Source organism: Eurytemora carolleeae, unplaced genomic scaffold (assembly GCF_000591075.1).
Source record: "Eurytemora carolleeae unplaced genomic scaffold, Eaff_2.0 scaffold1321, whole genome shotgun sequence".
Taxonomy (NCBI): domain Eukaryota; kingdom Metazoa; phylum Arthropoda; class Copepoda; order Calanoida; family Temoridae; genus Eurytemora; species Eurytemora carolleeae.
In genome coordinates, this window is record NW_019397288.1 from 18,163 (window position 1) to 39,887 (window position 21,725).

Consider the following 21,725-nt stretch of genomic DNA (forward strand, 5'->3'; position numbering starts at 1 on the left):
GAATCTCTTCAGCGCAACCACACAGGGGCCATCATCTTTATAGAACATTACATACGTGACGTGGTCGCGTAACAGTCCGAGCCACCTTAAGAAGATGGTCTTTTCTAGGATCACTCTATTTCACTATCTGTTGAGCCTCATTTTCTGGTCCCTATATCTTTGCAACACAATGTTGTAGACCTTGGACATTTTAAACTTTGAATTTTGTTAGATCAGCTATAATCTAAGTTTAAAATATTAAAGGTTTATACCATCAGCTTGCAAAGATATAGAGATTTTAGTTTGTTGCAAAACTCAAATCCTTTGAATGGTTGAGGTGGCACAGACATGAGGAATGAGAAGCATGTGGGTTGAGGTGGCACAGACATAAGGAATGAGAAGCATGTGGGTTGAGGTGGCACAGACATGAGGAATGAGAAGCATGTGGGTTGAGGTGGCACAGACATGAGGAATGAGAAGCATGTGGGTTGAGGTGGCACAGACCTGAGGAATGAGAAGCATGTGGCTCGAACCCATAATTTGTAACTCCTCATTTTAGTTATGAAGGATTCAAGTCTAAAAATGCAGTTTATTTAAGGATATGTGTAGTGCAGTAATTCTCCCACATAAACTGTAATCAAACTGAGACTTATTCTGTTTATATTACTTTTACAAACTGTGGTACACTATTCTTGTACACTGGTTTTATGCATCTACTGCTGGGGACTACAGTCGCAAATAAAATTGCGTCTCTGTGTTTAAAAAGTGAGATGTTGGTAACTTAAAAAGCGTTTTATGAAAGAATAATAATCAATGTTTGTCTTTTCAAAATTCATTATTTTTATTTGTGGTGTCTCTATATAAAAAAGTGACTTGCTCATTTCTGATACAGAAACAATAGAGGAAATGTTCAGAATTTACTTTTTAAGGAAAAAAATGACATATCTTACATATGATTGATCAGATGAAGGTTCAAGGAGCACCATTGTGAATCAGACATGAACCTCTTTAAATAAGGTTTACTTAAAAGTATACCAGTCACATTCAGTTAAAATAAAAGAATTCTCTAGTCTGATTTTGTGTTTCTATTGTTTTGTTTCTTCTTTTGAGCTCCCCACTTCTCTGGTTTGGTAGAAACAATAGCATGAATATTTATTGCGTGCTCAGGAAAATATAATAAAAAGTTGCTGTAAATAAAAAACAATACAACAGCGGCGTATACACTATAGGGGGGGGGGGGGCAGAAGCTCCTGAAGAATTAACACTTACTTCTTTAAAATCATTAAACCACAGGAAGTAGGAAAAACAGTTAGTTGAAAACTTATAAGAAGTTGGAAAACTTAAAGAAGTTGAATTGAAAACTTAAAGAAGTCAAAAACTTAAAAACAGTTGAAAACTTAAAAGAAATTGAAAACTTACAAGAAGACGAAAACTTAAAAGGAGTTGAAAACTTAAATGAAGTTGAAAACTTAAATGAAGTTGAAAACTTACAAGAAGTTAAAAACTTACAAGAAGTTAAAAACTTAAATGAAGTTAAAAACTTAAATGAAGTTGAAAACTTAAATGAAGTTGAAAACTTACAAGAAGTTGAAAACTTAAAAGAAGTTGAAAACTTACAAGAAGTTGAAAACTTAAAAGAAGTTGAAACCTTGCAAGAAGTTAACAGTTGAAAACTTAAATGAAATTGAAAACTTAACAGTGAAATAAAGTAGGGGAAAGTGAAAGAAAGTAGTGAAAATGAAAGAAAGTAGGAAAGTGAAAGAAAGTAGGAAAGAGAAAGATAGTAGTGAAAATGAAAGAAAGTAGTGAAAATGAAAGAAAGTCGGGAAAGTGACAGAAAGTAGTGAAAATGAAAGAAAGTAGGGAAAGTGAAAGAAAGTAGGAAAGAGAAAGATAGTAGTGAAAATGAAAGAAAGTAGTGAAAATGAAAGAAAGTAGGGAAAGTGACAGAAAGTAGGGAAAACTGACGAGGTTGAAGACTATAAAAAGTAAGTCTAGTATTAAGAAAACAAGTATCATGAAGTAGGACAAGTATCTGTTCTAGATAAAGAAGGTTTCTATTTGAAAATTTGTATTTTGTTGAAAAGATTGATGTTTTACAGTATTTATAAATCTGTAAATTGATTCTAGAGTTGTCTACTTGTCTACTCAAGGGATGTATTTGAAAGGAAACTATTCCGTTAAACGAGCATCCTTCTATATCTATGTATTGGCATTTATTTTGTAAACCAGCTTGGATGGGGGGAGGGCACCGGCCAGCTATGGAGGGGGAGGGGACATAAATTTGAGATAGAAAAAATATTTAGCAAAATTACTAAATTTTTTTAAAGTTTTTCAAGTTGTTTGTAAAGTGGCGGTTTCTGCTTTTTTTCCCATCCTGGCCTCGGTATAATGCTTATTTCCAAGAAAAGAAAAATCATTTGAAGTAAAAACAAATTAAATTTTAACTTCCTTATAAATGTAATGATTTTGATCATGATCTGCAGAGTAGAATTTCATGTTTGCTTCAACATTAGTTATTATTGATTCGTATTTGCTTGAAGCTTTGCAATTGTTAAATGTCAAATCAACACATCTCATCAAAACTCAGTAAAGTTTATAAATTACGCAAAAACTATAAAACAAGTTTATAATCTCATAAAATTCATTTATTTTAGAACATCTTTGATTGGTTAAAAATCAAACTTTATGAAATATTATGTATTTTTTTTATTTCGGATAATTTTGCCTTTTCTCTGTGTCGTGTATAGGGACTCACTTAAAATCTTACTTAAACCGCGTAATTTGAAAACCTTACATACATAGCATATTTCAGTACAAAATATTTAATATGAAGAAAATTTTTCTTTGCCAAGCCCTAGGTTCATGTAGTCGTTATATTTAAATATGTTAGAAATAAAAACATGAAATATGAGTGTTGGGCTCTGAATTTCTATTAGAGGTATAATATATCACTGGGAATCTTGGTTTAAGCTTCCCTAGCTGTAACAATATACTCCGATATATAAACAATATATTTAGAAACCATATATTATATAGATTTAAGAAATGAACAAGCTAGTATGTCCATCTTATCAAGGAATAAAAACATGTCTAATTTACAACGCAATCCCTACAAAATTTGACAAAGAAAAAATATTGGAGTTATCCTTGATTTTCAATTTTAAAACTTGATGATTTTCAATTGCAGTCTCTACAAGCGTGGTGCAGATTTATGATGCTAAAGCAAGGAAGGAAATTAATATAATCTTCCTTTATTGCCGATATTTTTTCTCAATGTTAATCAGATAAATATTCTAAAGGGCATTTTTAAACTGCATTTTTGCTGTTATAACATAAACCTTCTTTATTATCTTAAAATATATGTGTTTACTCCAGGTGCAGTAAACCCTGTGAGGAGACCTGTAAAGTTGGGAGTTGGAGCATATGGAGTTCTTGTCAACCTGACTCTTGTTTATCTAAACCTACTGGACCTGTACATGGTTAGTATATATATACTGGAGTTCTTGTCAACCTGACTCATGTTTATCTAAACCTACTGGACCTGTACATGGTTAGTATATATATACTGGAGCTCTTGTCAACCTTACTCATGTTTATCTAAACCTACTGGACCTGTACATGGTAAGTATATATATACTGGAGCTCTTGTCAACCTGACTCATGTTTATCTAAACCTACTGGACCTGTACATGGTTAGTATATATATACTGGAGCTCTTGTCAACCTGGCTCATGTTCGTCTAAACCTACTGGACCTTATGGATAGTATATGTACCGGAGCTCTTGTCAACATATATATACATTATTCCAATGAAAGTAGATAAAGGAGAATTCACAAATGTACCACTGTGCATAGTTTCATTCATATTCTTACCCCTGTATAAGACCAGTATGGCATTGATTACTATAGTCTCATTCAACAAATAATAAATAGTATCATTTTTATTATTTATTATAGTCAAATTATATATAATTTTCTTCAATGTAAGACTAAATCCTGGACTAAAAATAAACATTAATACCCTGCAAACTTCACTGAAAAGGGGAATGTACTTTGAACAGAACCTGAACCTGAAACCTTCAGCCGTTAAACCTAAACCCATAATCCTAAACTCTAAATCCTGAAAAAAAATCCTATACCTTAAAACCCGAAACCCTCTGAACCCCCAACACCCTGAACCCCTGAACAACTGAACTCCTGAGCCCCAGAACTCTTGAACTAATAAACCATGATCCCATGAACCCATGAACCCATAAACCCATGAACCCTGAACCCTGAACCACTTGAACTCTTGCACCACTAAACTATTACACCACAGAACTCCTAAACCACTGTACCCTTGAACTCTTGAACCCCTGAACCCCTGAATCCCTGAACCCCAGGACTCATAAACCCCTAAACCACCTAATCCTTAAACCCGCTTACCCCTGAACGACTGAACCCCTGAACCCCTGAAAGCTTGAACCCCTGAACCCCTGATTGGAATGTATCCTGACAAGAGTAAACTAAATGAAATGTTTCATGGGCGGTATCTTTTAACGTATATCCTCACTTTTCTTGAAACTAAATCATTCCTTTAATCCTTTATTTCAAGGTTTTGCAAAGATAAATTATTTCTAAATAATAAGGGGATATTTCATAATTTTATATATATTGTACTAATAGGCTTATAGGCTTCTCAAATGAATTGAGTCTTTGTCACAAACCTTGATTTTCTAATTCTTAAATCTTCCTAACCTAATGTCGTAGACCTTGGATATTTCAAACTTTGAATTCTGTTGGATCAAAAAATCTAAGTTTGAAATATCAAGAGTCTACACCCTAAGGATGCCAAAATATAGGGATTAAAAAGGTTGAGTTTGTGGCAAAAACTCAATTATTTTTCGCGTATTTTCTGTTTTATAAGGTGCATTTTCGAGAATTTTTTTGTGGCAACATTGTTCAACTTCGCCGAACCATAAACATTCCCCGGGGTCCTGTCAGTTTCCAGAAAACATTTGACTCCGATGGGTTCAGCAGTTTTGACGTTTAATGGAAACAGACAAACACAAGAACATCCACCCAAAGTTGCTATTGATTTTTTTCTCTTAAAAGAACTGAGTTTTTGTCACAAACACAAATTTTCTAATTCCAATATCTTTTCAATCTGATAGTGTAATCCTATGATATTTCAAACTTTGATTATTTGGTCTAACGGAAATCATAGTTTGAAATATCGAAGGCTTACGTCATCAGTTTGCAAAGAATTAGAAATTAGAAAATTTAAGTTTGTGGCTAAAACTCAATTCCTTTCCTGTATTTTTATCTATTTGTCTACATAATTGAGAAATAACGTTAATGGGGTTAATTAGTCAATTACTTTATTCCACAGAGTATTAAGAAGGGAAAATAAAGATCATATAACATGTAATCAACTAACATATGCTTGCTCTTCAGCATGACTATTGAAAATATGTACTAAAAACGCCCAGAGTTTTTAAATTCGTAAAATTATATTTATAAAAGGTAACCCGTGGCCGAATTTAGAGAATTTGAGCGGCGGTTTAAATTTAAGCCGCTGCTTATATATGGTTGGTTCCACTTAAAATTGTATCAATTGTTTCAAGATTTAAGCCCGCGCTTAATTTAAACCGGGTTTTGGCAGATTTAAACCGCGGCTCAAATTCTTTAAATTCCATCTCGGGAAATCTTTAACTGGGTAAAATTAAGAAAGATAACATCGTTTTTCTATCTTAAGAAGGAAAATTCTGAAATGTTTTCAATTAAATCCGTAAATCAATTTGACTGAGAAACTATAATTGAAAATATTTATTTTCTGATTGAAAAACAATGCATAAAATGGTTTTGTCATAAAAAAAGTGTTTGTCTAAATTTTCTTTTTATTGTTGTAGGATATCAGATCCGTCGGAGGGAGATGATAAACCTACGAGGAGATGAGAACTCTTGTCCTGCTCTGGAGGAGGTTAGATCCTGCTCCGTATCCTCCTGCTACCACTGGGTTATCCAACCCAAGGAGGAGTGTCAGCTCCCTGTAGAGGCAACCCAACCCTGTGGAGCAGGATTCATGTCCCAAAAAGTCTCTTGTCTCCGATGGGACGGATCAGAAGTGACGGATACATCTCTCTGCGGTCCTGGGACACGACCCCGTGAGCGAGTGGAATGCCATGTCCCGTGTCCCAATGACTGTATTGTGTCCGGATGGTCTGATTGGTCTGTATGTCCCAGTTTGTCCTGTGAAAACCTAGAGATGCATCCTAGGATACCCTTGAGACAGAGGAACAGAACTATTCTAGCAATAGCAGGCAAAGACGGACAGGTAAACACTCCCCACTATATATAGAAAGTTTACAGGGACTGATCTCTCTACTCAAACTCTAACTTTCTTATCTTTACATCTTTGTATGAATTTTGCTGGATATTGTCAACTTTGATATTTCAACGGTTATGAGCCAAACTAAAGATTATAAATTAGAGATTAGTTTCTTTACAGTAACAATATTCACAAAGTAACCTTTGCTCATGCTAAAAGTTTTTTAAAGATTGTTGTTTTTTGTTAATAATGATGTAAAACGATAGCGGGTTTCATTTGCCTGAGCGTTTAACGACTGTTTACAAGTTTTGAAATTTTATTAAATTTGAGAAAAGCTCACTAATATTTTTTAGAAGAGATCTTTCGTTTCATGATCATGATTATTCCAAAATCCAACTATGATTCTTCTAAAAATACATACCTTATTTGATAATCAAGTACAGTCCCTTATGTTTTCCTGAATTATGTAAACTTATAAATCAGGATTGTCCCAGCTCCGACTCCCTGGTAGAGATGTCGGCTTGTCCTGAGACCAGCAGAGAGTGTGATACTGTCTCCTGGAGACCACAAGGGTGGGGGGAGTGTCAGCTCCAGCCAGGTAAGAGAAAGGGATTTTCAGCTCCAGCCAAGTAAGAGAAATGGATTTCCAGCTTCAGCCAGAGCTGAAAACTCTAGAATTGGATATCCTTAATCCCGATCGGTTAAATAATCTGAGCTGAAAACTTTAGAATGGTGGATATCGGGATTAAGGCTTAATCCACACTTTTTCTTAATCTGCAGATTAAATATTGCTTGTTCTCCACTCATTTTTAATCTTCAGATAAATTATCCGATCAGGATTAAGGATATCCCATTCAAAAGTTCCCATCTCAGGTAGGAGATATGGATTTCCAGCTCCAGTCAGGAAGGAGATAGGGAATGTCCGCTCCCGACAGTTAGGTGATAGGGAGTGTCAGCTCCAGCCAGGTTAGCCAGGTAGGAGATAGTGATTGTCAGCTCCAGTCAGGTAGAATATAGGAAGTGTCCGCTCCCGTCAGGTAGGCGATACGGAGTGTTAGTTGTATCGAGGTAGGGGGTAAGGAGTGTCAGCTGTATCTAAGTAGGGTATGAGAAGTATCAGATGTATCTAGGTAGGGTATGAGGAGTGTCAGCTGTAGTTAGGTAGGGGATGGAAAGTTTAAGAGTGAGAATGAGATATACAAAAAATTGCATAGATCTTCGATAGGATTAGGATAAACATAGAAAGCTTAATAGAAATAAATTAAATAAATATCCCATCCTTTATTTCAGGTCAAGTGTGTGGTAAAGGACAACAGACTCGTATTGTTCACTGTGCTGATACAAGGGATAGAAGATTACCAGCCTGGAGGTGTAGCAGGCTCAAGACAAGGAGTAGGAGAAGGGGGTGTCAGGTAATACAAGGAGTAGAAGGAGGGAGTGTCCGGTAATACAAGGAGTAGGGGAGGGAGTGACAGGTAATAACTTGTCATTGAACTTTTGACTAAGTTTTCTTTAATAAATCAGTGGATTGACATAACACGACAAACTATACTTGACAACCAGGGAATCTAACTTTTCTAAAATCCTAAAATTCATATCACAAAGATCCAGGCACCTAGGGAAATGATGCATCCATCTTTAAGACCGGGACGACTTAGGAGTGTCGTATATGGCCTTTTATTTTACTTTTGCTACTCATTTATACTTTTTTGTAGCTCAAGACATGTATATTTTAGAACCATAATGGGCGTATTTCGTTTTTTGGCATAAACGCGGGCATTTTCTGGTTCACTGTGCTTACGCAAATATTTGTATAATTACATTTCAAAGAAAGCGTATTGTTAATTTTTCTCCTGTAGTCACCCCAACCCCTTAACGAAATTCTTTCGATTTTCCAGCTTATACCAGCTCATGGGAACCCAGCTTTGCTTGGAGTTTTCCCTAAAAAAGACTTAGAATTTGTAACTCAGGCTTAGAACATTCCCGTGTTTCTCCAGATCCAAATTCAAGGCAAATCGGTCAAAGTGTTCATGAGTTATGATCGGACATACAAACAGACAAACAAACAGAAATGACTACCTTATATATAAAGAGGTGGTAATCCTGACAGTGATAAAATACAAAATAAACTTTGGTTGTTCTTTTTTGGAAAGAAAAAATAGAATAAAATAAGAAATATGAATTCCTAATTTTGTGTTTAAGGTTTTAGGATTCCTGAAGGCTTGCTTTTTAAAAATTAAAAATGTTTTAAAACAGTGGTTTTATTTTTTAGCTTTATTATGGAAAAGTCATCAAGTTGTTATTAATATATTTACTCAATTTTCATCAACAATGTTTTTATTTGATATTCATATATTATTTGATTTACACATTATAAACGAAGTATCGTTGAACCGAATTTAAATAAATTTTAAAAGTTTGTTAATTAACCAAACATGCAAACCCAGGATTTCCTGGCTCATTAGAGAGCTCTGTAATTACCTCCCAGAAACCAACCAGTTTCAAAACTTTCATAATTGTACTTGAAAGAACATTGCCTGAAATATTATGGGGTAATCCCCTCCCCTCATATCTCTAGCAAAAATAGAGGATCATGATAAATTACGTTGTATATTGTCCATCTAGCTAAATGTGCCTATTAGTAAATATGTAAATCATGCATTGTGATTAACCAATTCAATGTACGTAGATATATATAACTCCGTCATACCCAATTGTGATTGCTTAACTATGTTACAAATGACCGCATAACTACACTGTTAAGCTAGACCCAATTCTGATCTAAAATGAAGAAATATAGTTATAGAAATTCCGCTCTGTTTACGGCGAGAAAATAATCGTTCCCTGTTTTGATAAAACAGGTAGAGGATCGTCCCCTTCAATTTGAGATCGATAGTTACGAGCTTACGATTGATATCGATAGCTTAGGAGATTGCACCCAGTGGTAGTGGCGTTAATAGATCACGGATTGTATTCGTGTGGTTCCCTGCTCTGATAAGCAGGTTGAGGATCGTCCTCTTTAATTTGGAATCGATAGTTGCTAGCTTCCAATTGATATCGATAGCTAATGAGATCGCGCCCAGTGGTTGTGGCCTTGATAGATCATGGATCGTACTCGTGTATTGACATTGATAGTCAAGAAATCCTAAGTTGTACCTGGATAGATACTTTCCCAGAAATTGTTATGAAGTAGGCATTTACTACATATCGACCCCCCAAGACCCACCCCCATCCTTGATACCAAAAATTTCGTGAAGGTCGTTTATGTCAACAACAAAATCTGCGAAATATTTAGTTTTGCAATTTAGAAGCAAAATGGCGGCTTGAAATGCAACATTAAAATTTTTACTAGAGGAGGGGGTGCGAAGTGGCCTAAAAATAAAAAAAATAATTATTCCTCTTTTTACAATTCCTCCCCCCCCCCTTTCAATTAGTTTGAAAGATGTCAATATGGTTGTCTTCCCGGGGGAATATACTTGGAATTAAATTTCTCTAAAAACCTGATGGTCCGGTGAGAAATGAGACTTAGAAAACAGTTTTTAAACATTTGAACCTCTAATACATCGTCTACAGATATCCGCAGGTCACTGGGATAAAATGATTTAGCACTGATGAAACTTCAACAAAATTTAAAGCGCAACGTCTCATTTTACAACTTTTGGTCCATAAATGCTTTACGGATTTTTGCGACCAAATGTCATCGACCTTTGATATTTGCTACTAAATTTTCATGGTAATGATAGAGTAAATTTACAACTATGTATTGATGAAGTTGGTTTAGAACTAGGTATTGATGGAGTAGGTTTATAACTAGGTATTGATGGAGTAGGTTTATAACTATGTATTGATAAAGTAGACTTAATAATAGGTATTGATGGAGTAGGTTTAGAACTAGGTATTGATGGAGTAGGTTTAGAACTAGGTATTGATGGAGTAGGTTTATAACTATGTATTGATAAAGTAGACTTAATAATAGGTATTGATGGAGTAGGTTTAGAACTAGGCATTGGTAAAGTAGTTTTAGAACTATAGGTATTGATGGAGTAGGTTTTGAACTAGGATTTTGATGGAGTAGATACTAGGTAATGATGAAGTAGGTTTAGAACTAGGTATTGATGAAGTAGGTTTAGAACTCGGTATTGATAAAGTAGGTTTAATACTAGGTATTGATGAAGTAGGTTTAGAACTAGGTATTGATGAAGTAGGTTTAGAACTAGGTATTGATGGAGTAGGTTTAGAACTAGGTATTGATGGAGTAGGTTCGAGCTAGGTATTGATGGAGAAGGCTTAGAATTAGGTATTGATAAAGTAGCTTTATAACAAGGTATTGATAAAGTAGGTTTAATACTAGGTATTGATGAAGTAGATTTAGAACTAGGGATTGATAGAGTAGGTTCAGAACTAGGTATTGATAAAGTAGGTTTGTAACTAGATTTTTATAAAGTATTTTAGTACTAGGTATTGATGGAGTAGGTTTAGAACTAGGTATTGATGGAGTATGTTTAGAACTAGGTATTGGTGGAGTAGGTTTAGAACTAGGTATTAATGAAGTAGGTTCAGAACTAGGTATTGATGGAGTAGGTTTAGAACTAGTATTGATGGAGTAGGTTTAGAACTATAGGTATTGATGAAGTAGGTTTAGAACTAGGTATTGATGGAGTAGGTTTAGAACTATAGGTATTGATGGAGTAGGTTTAGAACTATAGGTATTGATGGAGTAGGTTTAGAACTAGGTATTGATGGAGTAGATTTAGATCCATAGGTATTGATGGAGTAGGTTTAGAACTATAGGTATTGATGGAGTAGGTTTAGAACTATAGGTATTGATGGAGTAGGTTTAGAACTAGGTATTGATGGAGTAGATTTAGATCCATAGGTATTGATGGAGTAGGTTTAGAACTAGGTATTGATGGAGTAGGTTTAGAACTAGGTATTGATAAAGTAGACTTAATAATAAGTATTGATGGAGTAGGTTTAGAACAAGGCATTGATGTAGTAGGTTTAGAACTAGGTATTGATGGAGTAGGTTTAGAACTAGGTATTGATGGAGTAGGTTTTGAAGCAATAAATCATTCTACATAGTTTTCTTGTTCTTCATCAAACAATCCATTTTCTTCAATTATCTTTCACGGAGTAGTTCTTACGGATAAACTTACATATTTGTGATAAGAGATACGCAGGTATAGATATAGATATAGATATAGATAGACAAGGATATAAATATTTAGCTTAAACTTATTAATTCATGATATTCAGTATTTACATTAAACATTGATGAGGGGTTCAAAAAACATGTGCATTAAGAGATAACATTAAAATCGTCTTCAATCTTTTATAATCAATGATGACTTCAGCTTTTCAAAATAATGCCGAATAAATTCTAGACGAATTAGAAGTCGTAAATTAAATTCCATGTTTATTTTGACACCTTTTTTAAGTTCAAGAACTTTTACAGGATAACCTTTAAACGTGTACAAACTCAGGATGAAGTACAGAGTTAACTTTATGTTTAATTTTGTCATGCATAAAGTCTTTTAATGGTACATTTTTATTTTTCCAAAAAGTGTAGGGTAGACGGTGCAAGATACCATATATATAAGGAAGAAGAGTGAATTAAAGTCGTCACAGAACTTCTAAAGTTTCATTACTAATGGATAACCCTGCATTTAGCAATAAAAAAAACTTATTATAGTCAGAGTTTTAACCTATAACCTGAAGACATTATACGGACCTGCCCTTAATATTGCCCTTTGAAAAGTACATTTTAATTAAACATGTTCAATGTGTACACCGTACTGAATTAACATCCTTGTATAAAAAATCTGAGAAAGTAAAAAAATGAAGGGATATGTTCCTTAATTCAATATTCATTGCTTTTATCGATTTGTTTTGCTAATAATGAATAATTGAGGAGAAATCATATTTGACAGAATTGTAATTCAACATGATTGCCAGAGTATCAGAACACAATCAAATCCAATTAAACAGAGTGTCATTCAAGTGTCCCTCCTTCACCCCTCCCCTTCCCTCCCCTTCCCTCCCCTTCCCTCCCCTTCCCTCCCCTTCCCTCCCCTTCCCTCCCCTTCCCTCCTCTTCCCTCCCCTTCCCTCCCCTTCACTCCCCTCCCCTTCCCTCCCCTTCCCTCCCCTTCCCTCCCCTTCCCTCCCCTTCCCTCCCCTTCCCTCCCCTTCCCTTCCCTTTCCTTCCCTCCCCTTTCTTTCTTCCTTTCTTAATTATTTGATTGGTTAATTGATTGATTGTTTGATGATTGATTGATTAGATTGTATGCCCTGTGAACTGTGAGGTATCTGACTGGACAGACTGGTCTAAATGTCCAGATCTCTGTCAGAAAGGATCTTCAGAGGGCGGAGTCCTTCTTATGGAAACACAGGTAAAAATAAGTTAACACTGAGCATCTATAAACCAGAGCTGAAAACTTTAGAATTGAGGATATCGAGATCAATGCTTGATCTTCCCTTTTTGTTAATTTCAAGTTTTTATCTACAAAAGTATATGTAACTCAACCAATCAACAGCCAATCAGAGAAGCTGGGAAATTAAAAAATTTGCACACCATTTAATGAGTGAACTCTCATTGTCGGTAACTGGCAAAGAGAGAAAAAGAATGAAAAACTGGATAAAGAAGGAAATTAAAAGTGTCCACATTGGATATTCAGATTAAGCGATCGGGATTAAAGGTATCCAATTCTATAGTTTTCAGCTCAGATCATATAAAATTTAAGAACATGATGAAAATCACAAAAAGATTGAATTATTACAAGAGAAATCATTATCTAATTTTTGCTGAAAATTATCTATATAAAGTAAAGAAAAAAATCAGCAAAAGCATATAAATAAAAAAATTGGTAAATATTTATCTAACAAATTTTTTATGATTTTAGAGACGAGAGCGAATCATTCTTGAAGAATCGCAACACGGAGGAGATCAGTGCCCACCCCTAGTTCAGGTAAATATATAGAACATTGCCCACCCCTAGTTCAGGTAAATATATAGAACATTCCCCCCCCTTAGTTCAGGTAAATATATATAACATTTCCCCCCCCCAAGTTCAGGTAAATATATATGTTTCGCTACTTAGCGAATTCCCTAAAGACCTAATGAAATCTATAAGTACCGAGTGGTATTTCTCTGGATAGGATTGTAAGGCTTCCTTCTCTCAACGCTCTCCATAACACAAGGATGATAATAAGGTTCCGAACGTTTATTTCTCTAAGCCTTCAATCTAAATANAGAACATTGCCCACCCCTAGTTCAGGTAAATATATAGAATCAGTACAATATAAAGGTATTGACCACCACAAGTTCAGGATTTAATGTTCAGATATTTTTAACGTCTCATGAACTTTCTTAGAGAATCTCATGCACAAATAACAAATGTATTCGTTTAATATTAAGAGTTTGATTTGTGAATGTTCTTCAGGTCCGACCCTGTCCTTTGCTAGCTGGAAGCTGTAAGCAGGCCAGGTGGTCCCCAGGTTCTTGGACAAACTGTTCATTAGCTCCAGGTCTATCATGTGGGGAGGGGTTGAGAACTAGATCACTTTCATGTATCAGGTTGGTTATTATTATTATTTGTTATAGTTACTATAGTACTATTAGTAGTTATAGCACTAGTTATAGTAATATTATCTTTACTATTATCATTATTATTTTTATTATTATTATTTTTATAACTATTACTTTTGTAATTACAATTATGATTCCTACTGTTATTATTATTATTATTATTATTATTATTATTATTATTATTGTTGTAGATCTGGTCTAAGTCTCCCCCTCGTAGAATGTATATCTACTGGTCAACCTACCCCGACCCAGGTAGAAGCTTGTCATATTGACTGCTCTGGATCCTGTATTCTCTCCAGCTGGTCAGCCTGGTCATCCTGTCCTACAGCTTGCGGGTCAACACGCTCCAGACAGAGACATGCTATAGGTAACAAGATATTCTAACTTGACAGTCATTTGACACCAGATTTTCCCATTTTATATTTTCTGTTTGGATATTATGTTCTGATAAATTAGAAAAGCTTGAGTTTTTTATGAACAATTACTTTTTTAAACAATTGAAAATTTACTTCTCCTTTGTTTGGCTTTCTTCTCTGCGCTGTGTATGTTTTGTTGGTAGAATTAATGCTTGAAAGCACTGTAGACGCAATTTCAAGTGACTTTACATTTCTAGAGTGACATGTCTGATAGACAATGGTACCATTAAAAGATCTGTCTGATAGACAATGGTATCAATATAAGATCTGTCTGATAAACAATGGTATCAATATAAGATCTGTCTGGTAGACAATGGTATCAATATAAGATCTGTCTGATAGACAATGGTATCAATATAAGATCTGTCTGATAGACAATGGTACCAATATAAGATCTGTCTAGACAATGGTATCAATATAAGATCTGTCTGATAGACAATGGTACCAATAAAAGATCTGTCTGATAGACAATAGTACCAATAAAAGATCTGTCTGATAGACAATGGTACCATTAAAAGATCTGTCTGATTTAGAAAGCATGTAAGATACCTTGATCTTCTCTTTGCATATCGATAATTTTCAATTTTGGTTTTTTTATAAAGTTAAAAAGTTGCTTTCTTCTTCTCTGCTTCAGAAAAATGAAGGAAATAGTCAGAATTAAACAGTTTTCAAGTTGGATAGTTGGATAATCAGATATAGGTTACAAGAGTGCCGTTCTGCATCGGACATGCCATGCCTCTCTTTAGAAATATAAAATATAAAATGGAAATGTTGGAAATAATTTAACTTAAATGTAAAGGTTAAAAATCGGTTAATTAATTTAATTGATCATTTTTAAATGGATAAAATTTATGTCTATGAACATTACTTCATCACTGAATTGAAAAATAACAAACATATCTAGAGCTAAAGGAAATATCTCTGCAACTGGATAGTGTAAAACTTTGATATTTCAAACGCAAATTATTTGATCTACCAGAATTCATAGTTTGAAGTATCTAAGGTCTACGGCATTGGGTTGCAAAGATATAACGATAGGAAAATTTTAGTTTGTGACAAAGACTCAATTCCTTTAGATTTTTATATATGAATCCATTCTTTTATAATATTATCATGAAATATATTTTTGATATTTTCAGATGAGTCCTTCTGTAAGAATAAAAGCCTTGAAACAGAAGAAACTCAACTATGTCCTTGTGATCAGTTTTCAGCCAGACCAGTAGGTCCTTGGTCGGACTGTATTCTACAGACTAAAAATACAGGTAGGTCCTTGGTCGGACTGTATTCTACAGACTAGAAATACAGGTAGGTCCTTGGTCGGACTGTATTCTACAGACTAGAAATACAGGTAGGTCCTCTGACTGTATTCTGCAGACTAGAAATACAGGTAGGTCCTTGGTCGGACTGTATTCTACAGACTAGAAATACAGGTAGGTCCTTGGTCGGACTGTATTCTACAGGCCAGAAATACAGGTAGGTCCTCTGACTGTATTCTACAGACTTAAAATACAGGTAGGTCATTGGTCGGACTGTATTCTACATGCCAGAAATACAGGTAGGTCCTTGGTCGGACTGTATTCTACAGGCCAGAAATACAGGTAGGTCATTGGTCGGACTGTATTCTACAGACTAGAAATACAGGTAGGTCCTTGGTCTGACTGTATTCTACAGACTAGAAATACAGATAGGTCCTTGGTCGGACTGTATTCTACAGACTAGAAATACAGGTAGGTCTTCTGACTGTATTCTACAGACTAGAAATACAGGTAGGTCCTCTGACTGTATTCTAAGGACTAGAAATACAGGTAGGTCCTCTGACTGTATTCTATAGACCAGAAATGCAGGTAGGTCCTCTGACTCTATTATACAGACTAGAAATACAGGTAGAAATACAGACTAGAAATACAGATAGGTCCTCTGACAGTATTCTACAGACTAGAAATACAGGTAGGTCCTCTGACTGTATTCTAGAGACTAGAAATACAGGTAGGGCCTCTGACTGTATTCTAGAAACTAGAAATACAGGTTTGTCCATGATCGGAAAGTTGATAATAAGTTATTATATTAAATTAAATAAGAATTAATCTAAAGGTTGATAAGGATAGGAATAATAGATGTAGACAAGTAAAACCTAGAAAATATTTTGAATAATGAAAAAGAACATTTTTGACAAGAAAGAAAGAAAATTGTTTTATTATATTTTGTATTTGTTGAGAAGCTAAGCCTAGTTGTCCAACTGAATTGGGTTTGAGAGGATTTGTATAATCAGTTTCTCCTAAGCTCAAGATAGACCTGGAGCTAAACCTGGTTTTCATCAGTTTCTCCTTAGCTCAAGATAGACCTGGAGCTAAACGTTTCTCCTTACTCAAGATAGACCTGGAGCTAAACCTGGTTTTCATCAGTTTCTCCTAAGCTCAAGATAGACCTGGAGCTAAACCTGGTTTTAACCAGTTTCTCCAAAGATCAACCTTTTTATCCAAACATATTAGAAAGTATTTATCTGATACAGAAATTTGAGATAATTTCTTCTCTCTAATAGACTTAATTAACTAAAGAAACCAGAACCTGAGTCACCTAATTCATTTCTAAAATAAGCAAAAAACAAACAAACAATGAGACTTACACTGAGCCACAATTTAATTAGTTATGAAAGGATATTCTAAAAAGTGTAGGGCAATCAGTCTCTATTGTGTGCTAAAAAATGGTACAAAGTCTGTTTATAAACCTTCCCTGGGGTCAAGTGAGGTCCCACACAAAAGTTGGGCCTGATGGGTCCAGCCATTTTGACTTTTATTGGATACAAACGGACAGACAAGCAAAGTATATATATGTATAGATAAAAAGGTCGAAATAACTTTATGTATAAAGTTGTAATCTCTTTCCCATCATAACTTGGTAACCTCTCAAATTTTGATTGGTGAACTCGGGAGAACCACGAGAATGTTCTTAACTTGATTTAAAAATTCTAAATTTAGTTGGTCCATATTTACTGGAAAGTATATTTATAAAGAATAAAGATGTAAATACATTGTGTGTATAATGTATAATGTATGTACTAAAATCTGATTAGATTATACTTGTCAGCAGTCCACTGTCAACACAATAGAATAGAAACTGAGTTTTTGCCAAATACTTCTTATTCACTCTAGATATATTCAATATATACTCTTATATTCATAATAAACTTATTCGTGATAAACTTACTCATGATATACTTACTCATAATATACTTACTCATAATATACTTACTCATGATATACTTACTCATAATATACTTACTAATAATATACTTACTCATAATATACTTACTCATGATATACTTACTCATGATATATACTTACTCATATTATACTTAATCATGATATACTTACTTATGATATACTTACTCATGATAAACTTACTAATGTAAACTTACTTATATTATACTTACTTATGACATACTTACTCGTAATATACTTACTCATGATATACTTACTCATAATATACTTACTCATGATATACTTACTCATGTTATACTTAATCATGATATACTTACTTATGATATGCTTACTCATAATATACCTACTTATGATATTCTTACTCATGATGTACTTACTTATGATATACTTACTCATTATATGCTTATTCATGATACACTTATCCATCATATACTCACTCATGATAAACTTAATAATGTAAACTTACTTTTATGTAAATATGCTTATACTTTCTCATGATATATTTACTCACGAAGCAAAGAATTCAAAAATCTTTATAAAATTTGAAAATTTATATCAAATTTGTTATTTCTTATTATTATCTGTATTAAATTGTAAACTTTATACTTGGAAATAGTAAATCAAGAGAAGATCAAATTTTTATCAAAATATCAAAAAAAGTTTTTGTATTTTTTTTACTTCAAAAAGAAATTAAATTAGTTTTTTTCTCAAAATGAAACTACTCTTGAATCTAATAAATACATATATTATGATAGAACATACACAAACCCCTGAGCCCGAAATTTAAAAGAGTATCGATTTGTTGAACGAACCATAGAGTTTCCTTTTTGGGGTTTTAACATTTGTGTAGATTTTGATTTGAAAGATTTAAAAAAAATGGATAATATGAAGAAACCAAATGAAATAATATTTCATAACATAAATATTGATATCCACAAAAATGCCTAACCCTGATAAGAAAACCTGGGATATAAAACTGGTTTTCGTAACAAAACCTTGTCTTAAATTTTGGGATTTGTCACTCAGTAGTGTACACTTTACATGTACTAAATAGTACACAGTAGTGAGTATGTTTACTACACTGAAAACAGTAGTATGTTTTATTGAACCGTAAACATGGCAATTGTGAATAAGTACTGGACGGTACACAGTAGTGTAAGCATGTACTGGACAGTACACAGTAGTGTATGCATGTACTGGACAGTACACAGTAGTGTATGCATGTACTGGACTGTACCAGTAGTGTGTACATGCACTGTACACTATACAGTAGTGTATGCATTTACTGGACAGTACACAGTAGTGTATGCATGTACTGGCCCGTAAACAGAAGTGTGTACATGCATTGGACAGTAAATAGTAGTGTATGGATGTACTTGACAGTACACAGTAGTGTGTACATGTGCCTGATAGTTCACATTAGTGTAACTGTATACATGTACTGGACAGTTCACAGTAGTGTAACTGTATAAATGTACTGGACAGTACACATTAGTGTAACTGTATAAATGTACTGGACAGTCACATTAGTGTAACTGTATACATGTACTGGACAGTTCACAGTAGTGTAACTGTATAAATGTACTGGACAGTATACATTAGTGTAACTGTATACATGTACTGGACAGTTTACAGTAGTGTAACTGTATACATGTACTGGACAGTTCACAGAGCCCGAAATTTAAAAGAGTATCGTTGAACAAAACTCCCGAGTTTCCTTTTTGGGGTCTTAACATTTGTGTAGATTTTGATTTAAGAGATTTAAAAAAATATGGAGAAATATGAAGAAACCAAATAAAATAATATTTCAGAACAAAAATATTGATATCCACAAAACTACCTAACCCCATTCGTGAAACCCAGGTTCCAAAACTGGTTTATTAACGATACTCTGTCTTAAGTTTTGGGCTCAGTAGTGTAACTGTATAAATGTACTGGACAGTAAACATTAGTGTAACTGTATACATGTACTGGACAGTTCACGGTAGTGTAACTGTATAAATGTACTGGACAGTACACATTAGTGTAACTGTATACATGTACTAGACAGTACACAGTAGTGTAAATGTATACATGTACTAGACAGTACACAGTAGAGTAACTGTATACATGTACTGGACAGTACACATTAGTGTAACTGTATATTTGTACTGGACAGTACACAGTAGTGTAACTGTATATTTGTACTGGACAGTGCACATTAGTGTAACTGTATATGTGTACTGGACAGTACACATTAGTGTAACTGTATATTTGTACTGGACAGTACACATTAGTGTAACTGTATATTTGTACTGGACAGTACACAGACAGTAGTGTAACTGCAACATGTACTGGACAGTACACATTAGTGTAACTGTATACATGTACTGGACAGTACAGGGTATTTTACTGTATACATGTACTAGACAGTACACAGTAGTGTGTACATGCATTACTGTAGAGAATAAAAGGAATCAAAGAATACAGAGAACTATTTCTTTACTCCACTAAGTTTGACGTTGCATCAAGTTTTTTCCATTGAAAACTTTTCTGTTTTATAATTTCTATATATTTTACTAGTTTCAGTCTTTCTATCACTATCTATAATTTTTATCCTATATATGTAAATGTACATCTGCTATGTCTATTGTTTACTTCTTTTATCCTATTCATATATATTTTCGGTTTTATCTTTGTCAAAAATATTATTTAAAAAAATAAAACTAGAAGAAATTTTTTGGATTTGTATTGACAATATGCTCTTATTCACTCGTCGATATGCACTATATGGAGTTTCAAAAGTAGCAAAAGTATGCATTTATATAAATAATATCTTTATACTGAAAGTATTTAAATGTATGAACTGTCAACTTTACAGAAATTTATGTTTCTTCCTTTTCTTAATATTTTCACAGAAATGCAGGAAACATATTTTAAAGTGAACCAATTTTCCAGATAGTGTAGTTTCATTTTACCAGCTTAATAACTTTCTTTTTTTGTTTAGTAGCCCTAGACATGTACATTTTAAACTACAAAACCCACGGTATTCGCTTTAGTTTATCAAGTAGAATTTTGCACAGTTCTAAAAGATGTTTACGTAAAAAATTGCAACCTTTGAATCATTGTGTGTAGGGAAAATGAAGTATTGTAATATTCATCTCAGGATCTTGTCGTATCTAATGCAAATTAATTAGATTTCATTTTAGGAAAGTTGTTCGGGATATCTTCGTTTTTCTTTTCGAAATTATGCCTATTTTCGTGATTGTCAATGTTTTATGATTGCGTTAGTGGCTTACTTGAAATAAATTGTTATTTTGAAATATGTGTGGTAAACATTAAATTATAAAAATCATGTTGAAAATTCCTTTTTTATTCGAAACAATTTGATGTAAAAATGAAACAATGTTTTGATAGATATTTCATATTTAGACGAGGTTGGATCTATTGATCACGTGATGCAAGTATCTCCTCTCCGACATGAGAACTGTGGAACTGGATCCAGGTTTAGACGGATGGACTGCTACGATTCAAGAGGGAACCAAGTCGACTCCAGGTATAGTTTAGACCTAGAGATAAAAGAGGGAACCTGGTCGACTTCAGGTATAGTTTAGACCTAGAGATAAAAGAGGGAACCTGGTCGACTTCAGGTATTGGTTAGACCTAGAGATAAAAGAGAGAACCTGGTCGACTTCGCGTATAAATTAACGTTTCTAATACGAGCAAAACTTTTTAAAGAGAAGTTTACTCTGAGAAAATATTTAGCTTGAAATATTAAAATATTAAAATATGATAAAATATTAAATATTTTGCCAAGGTTTCAATGTATTCTTGAGAATGGGCGGAAACAGTTCTATTCGACGGAGAACAATTGGGAAAGTAATTGAGAGAATTTATTGCTAGAAGTATATATCTTTATTTATATCTTTAGAGCATTAAACCCCAGCCAGCTCCGATTCTACCCCCTCCCTTGTCCTTCTGATTCTATAATACAATTAGCCTCCACCACTCTCTTTCCAATTTCAAATTTTCTAAAACTACCTTTTCCTTCAATTTCTTTAGAAATCTAATTTATCTATTTTTTACCAACCTTAGCACTAGTGTGATATGTTTGGTACACCCCCTCCCACTTCCCGATCCCGCTCGTAAAATAATAAAAATGCAATGCATTAAAATGACAATGTGATTAGGAAAATCAATTCAGTTTTTCAAAATAATTAAAGTGTGTACACA

At 33.9% G+C, this 21,725-nt stretch overlaps 1 protein-coding gene across 1 annotated transcript in view; it reads left to right on the forward strand.

Moving 5' to 3' along the window:
• The window catches only part of LOC111713285 (thrombospondin type-1 domain-containing protein 7A), a gene marked incomplete at its 5' end in the record, with an annotated part of 72,816 nt that overhangs the window by 17,609 nt on the left and 33,482 nt on the right, over positions 1-21,725 (forward strand). The window contains 10 exons of the mRNA XM_023488121.1: positions 3,358-3,461; positions 5,874-6,298; positions 6,776-6,890; positions 7,583-7,704; positions 12,573-12,683; positions 13,194-13,259; positions 13,734-13,867; positions 14,071-14,246; positions 15,435-15,557; positions 20,925-21,048. Coding sequence (XP_023343889.1) covers positions 3,358-3,461; positions 5,874-6,298; positions 6,776-6,890; positions 7,583-7,704; positions 12,573-12,683; positions 13,194-13,259; positions 13,734-13,867; positions 14,071-14,246; positions 15,435-15,557; positions 20,925-21,048 — 1,500 coding nt within the window. The remainder of the gene's footprint in view (positions 1-3,357; positions 3,462-5,873; positions 6,299-6,775; positions 6,891-7,582; positions 7,705-12,572; positions 12,684-13,193; positions 13,260-13,733; positions 13,868-14,070; positions 14,247-15,434; positions 15,558-20,924; positions 21,049-21,725) is intronic.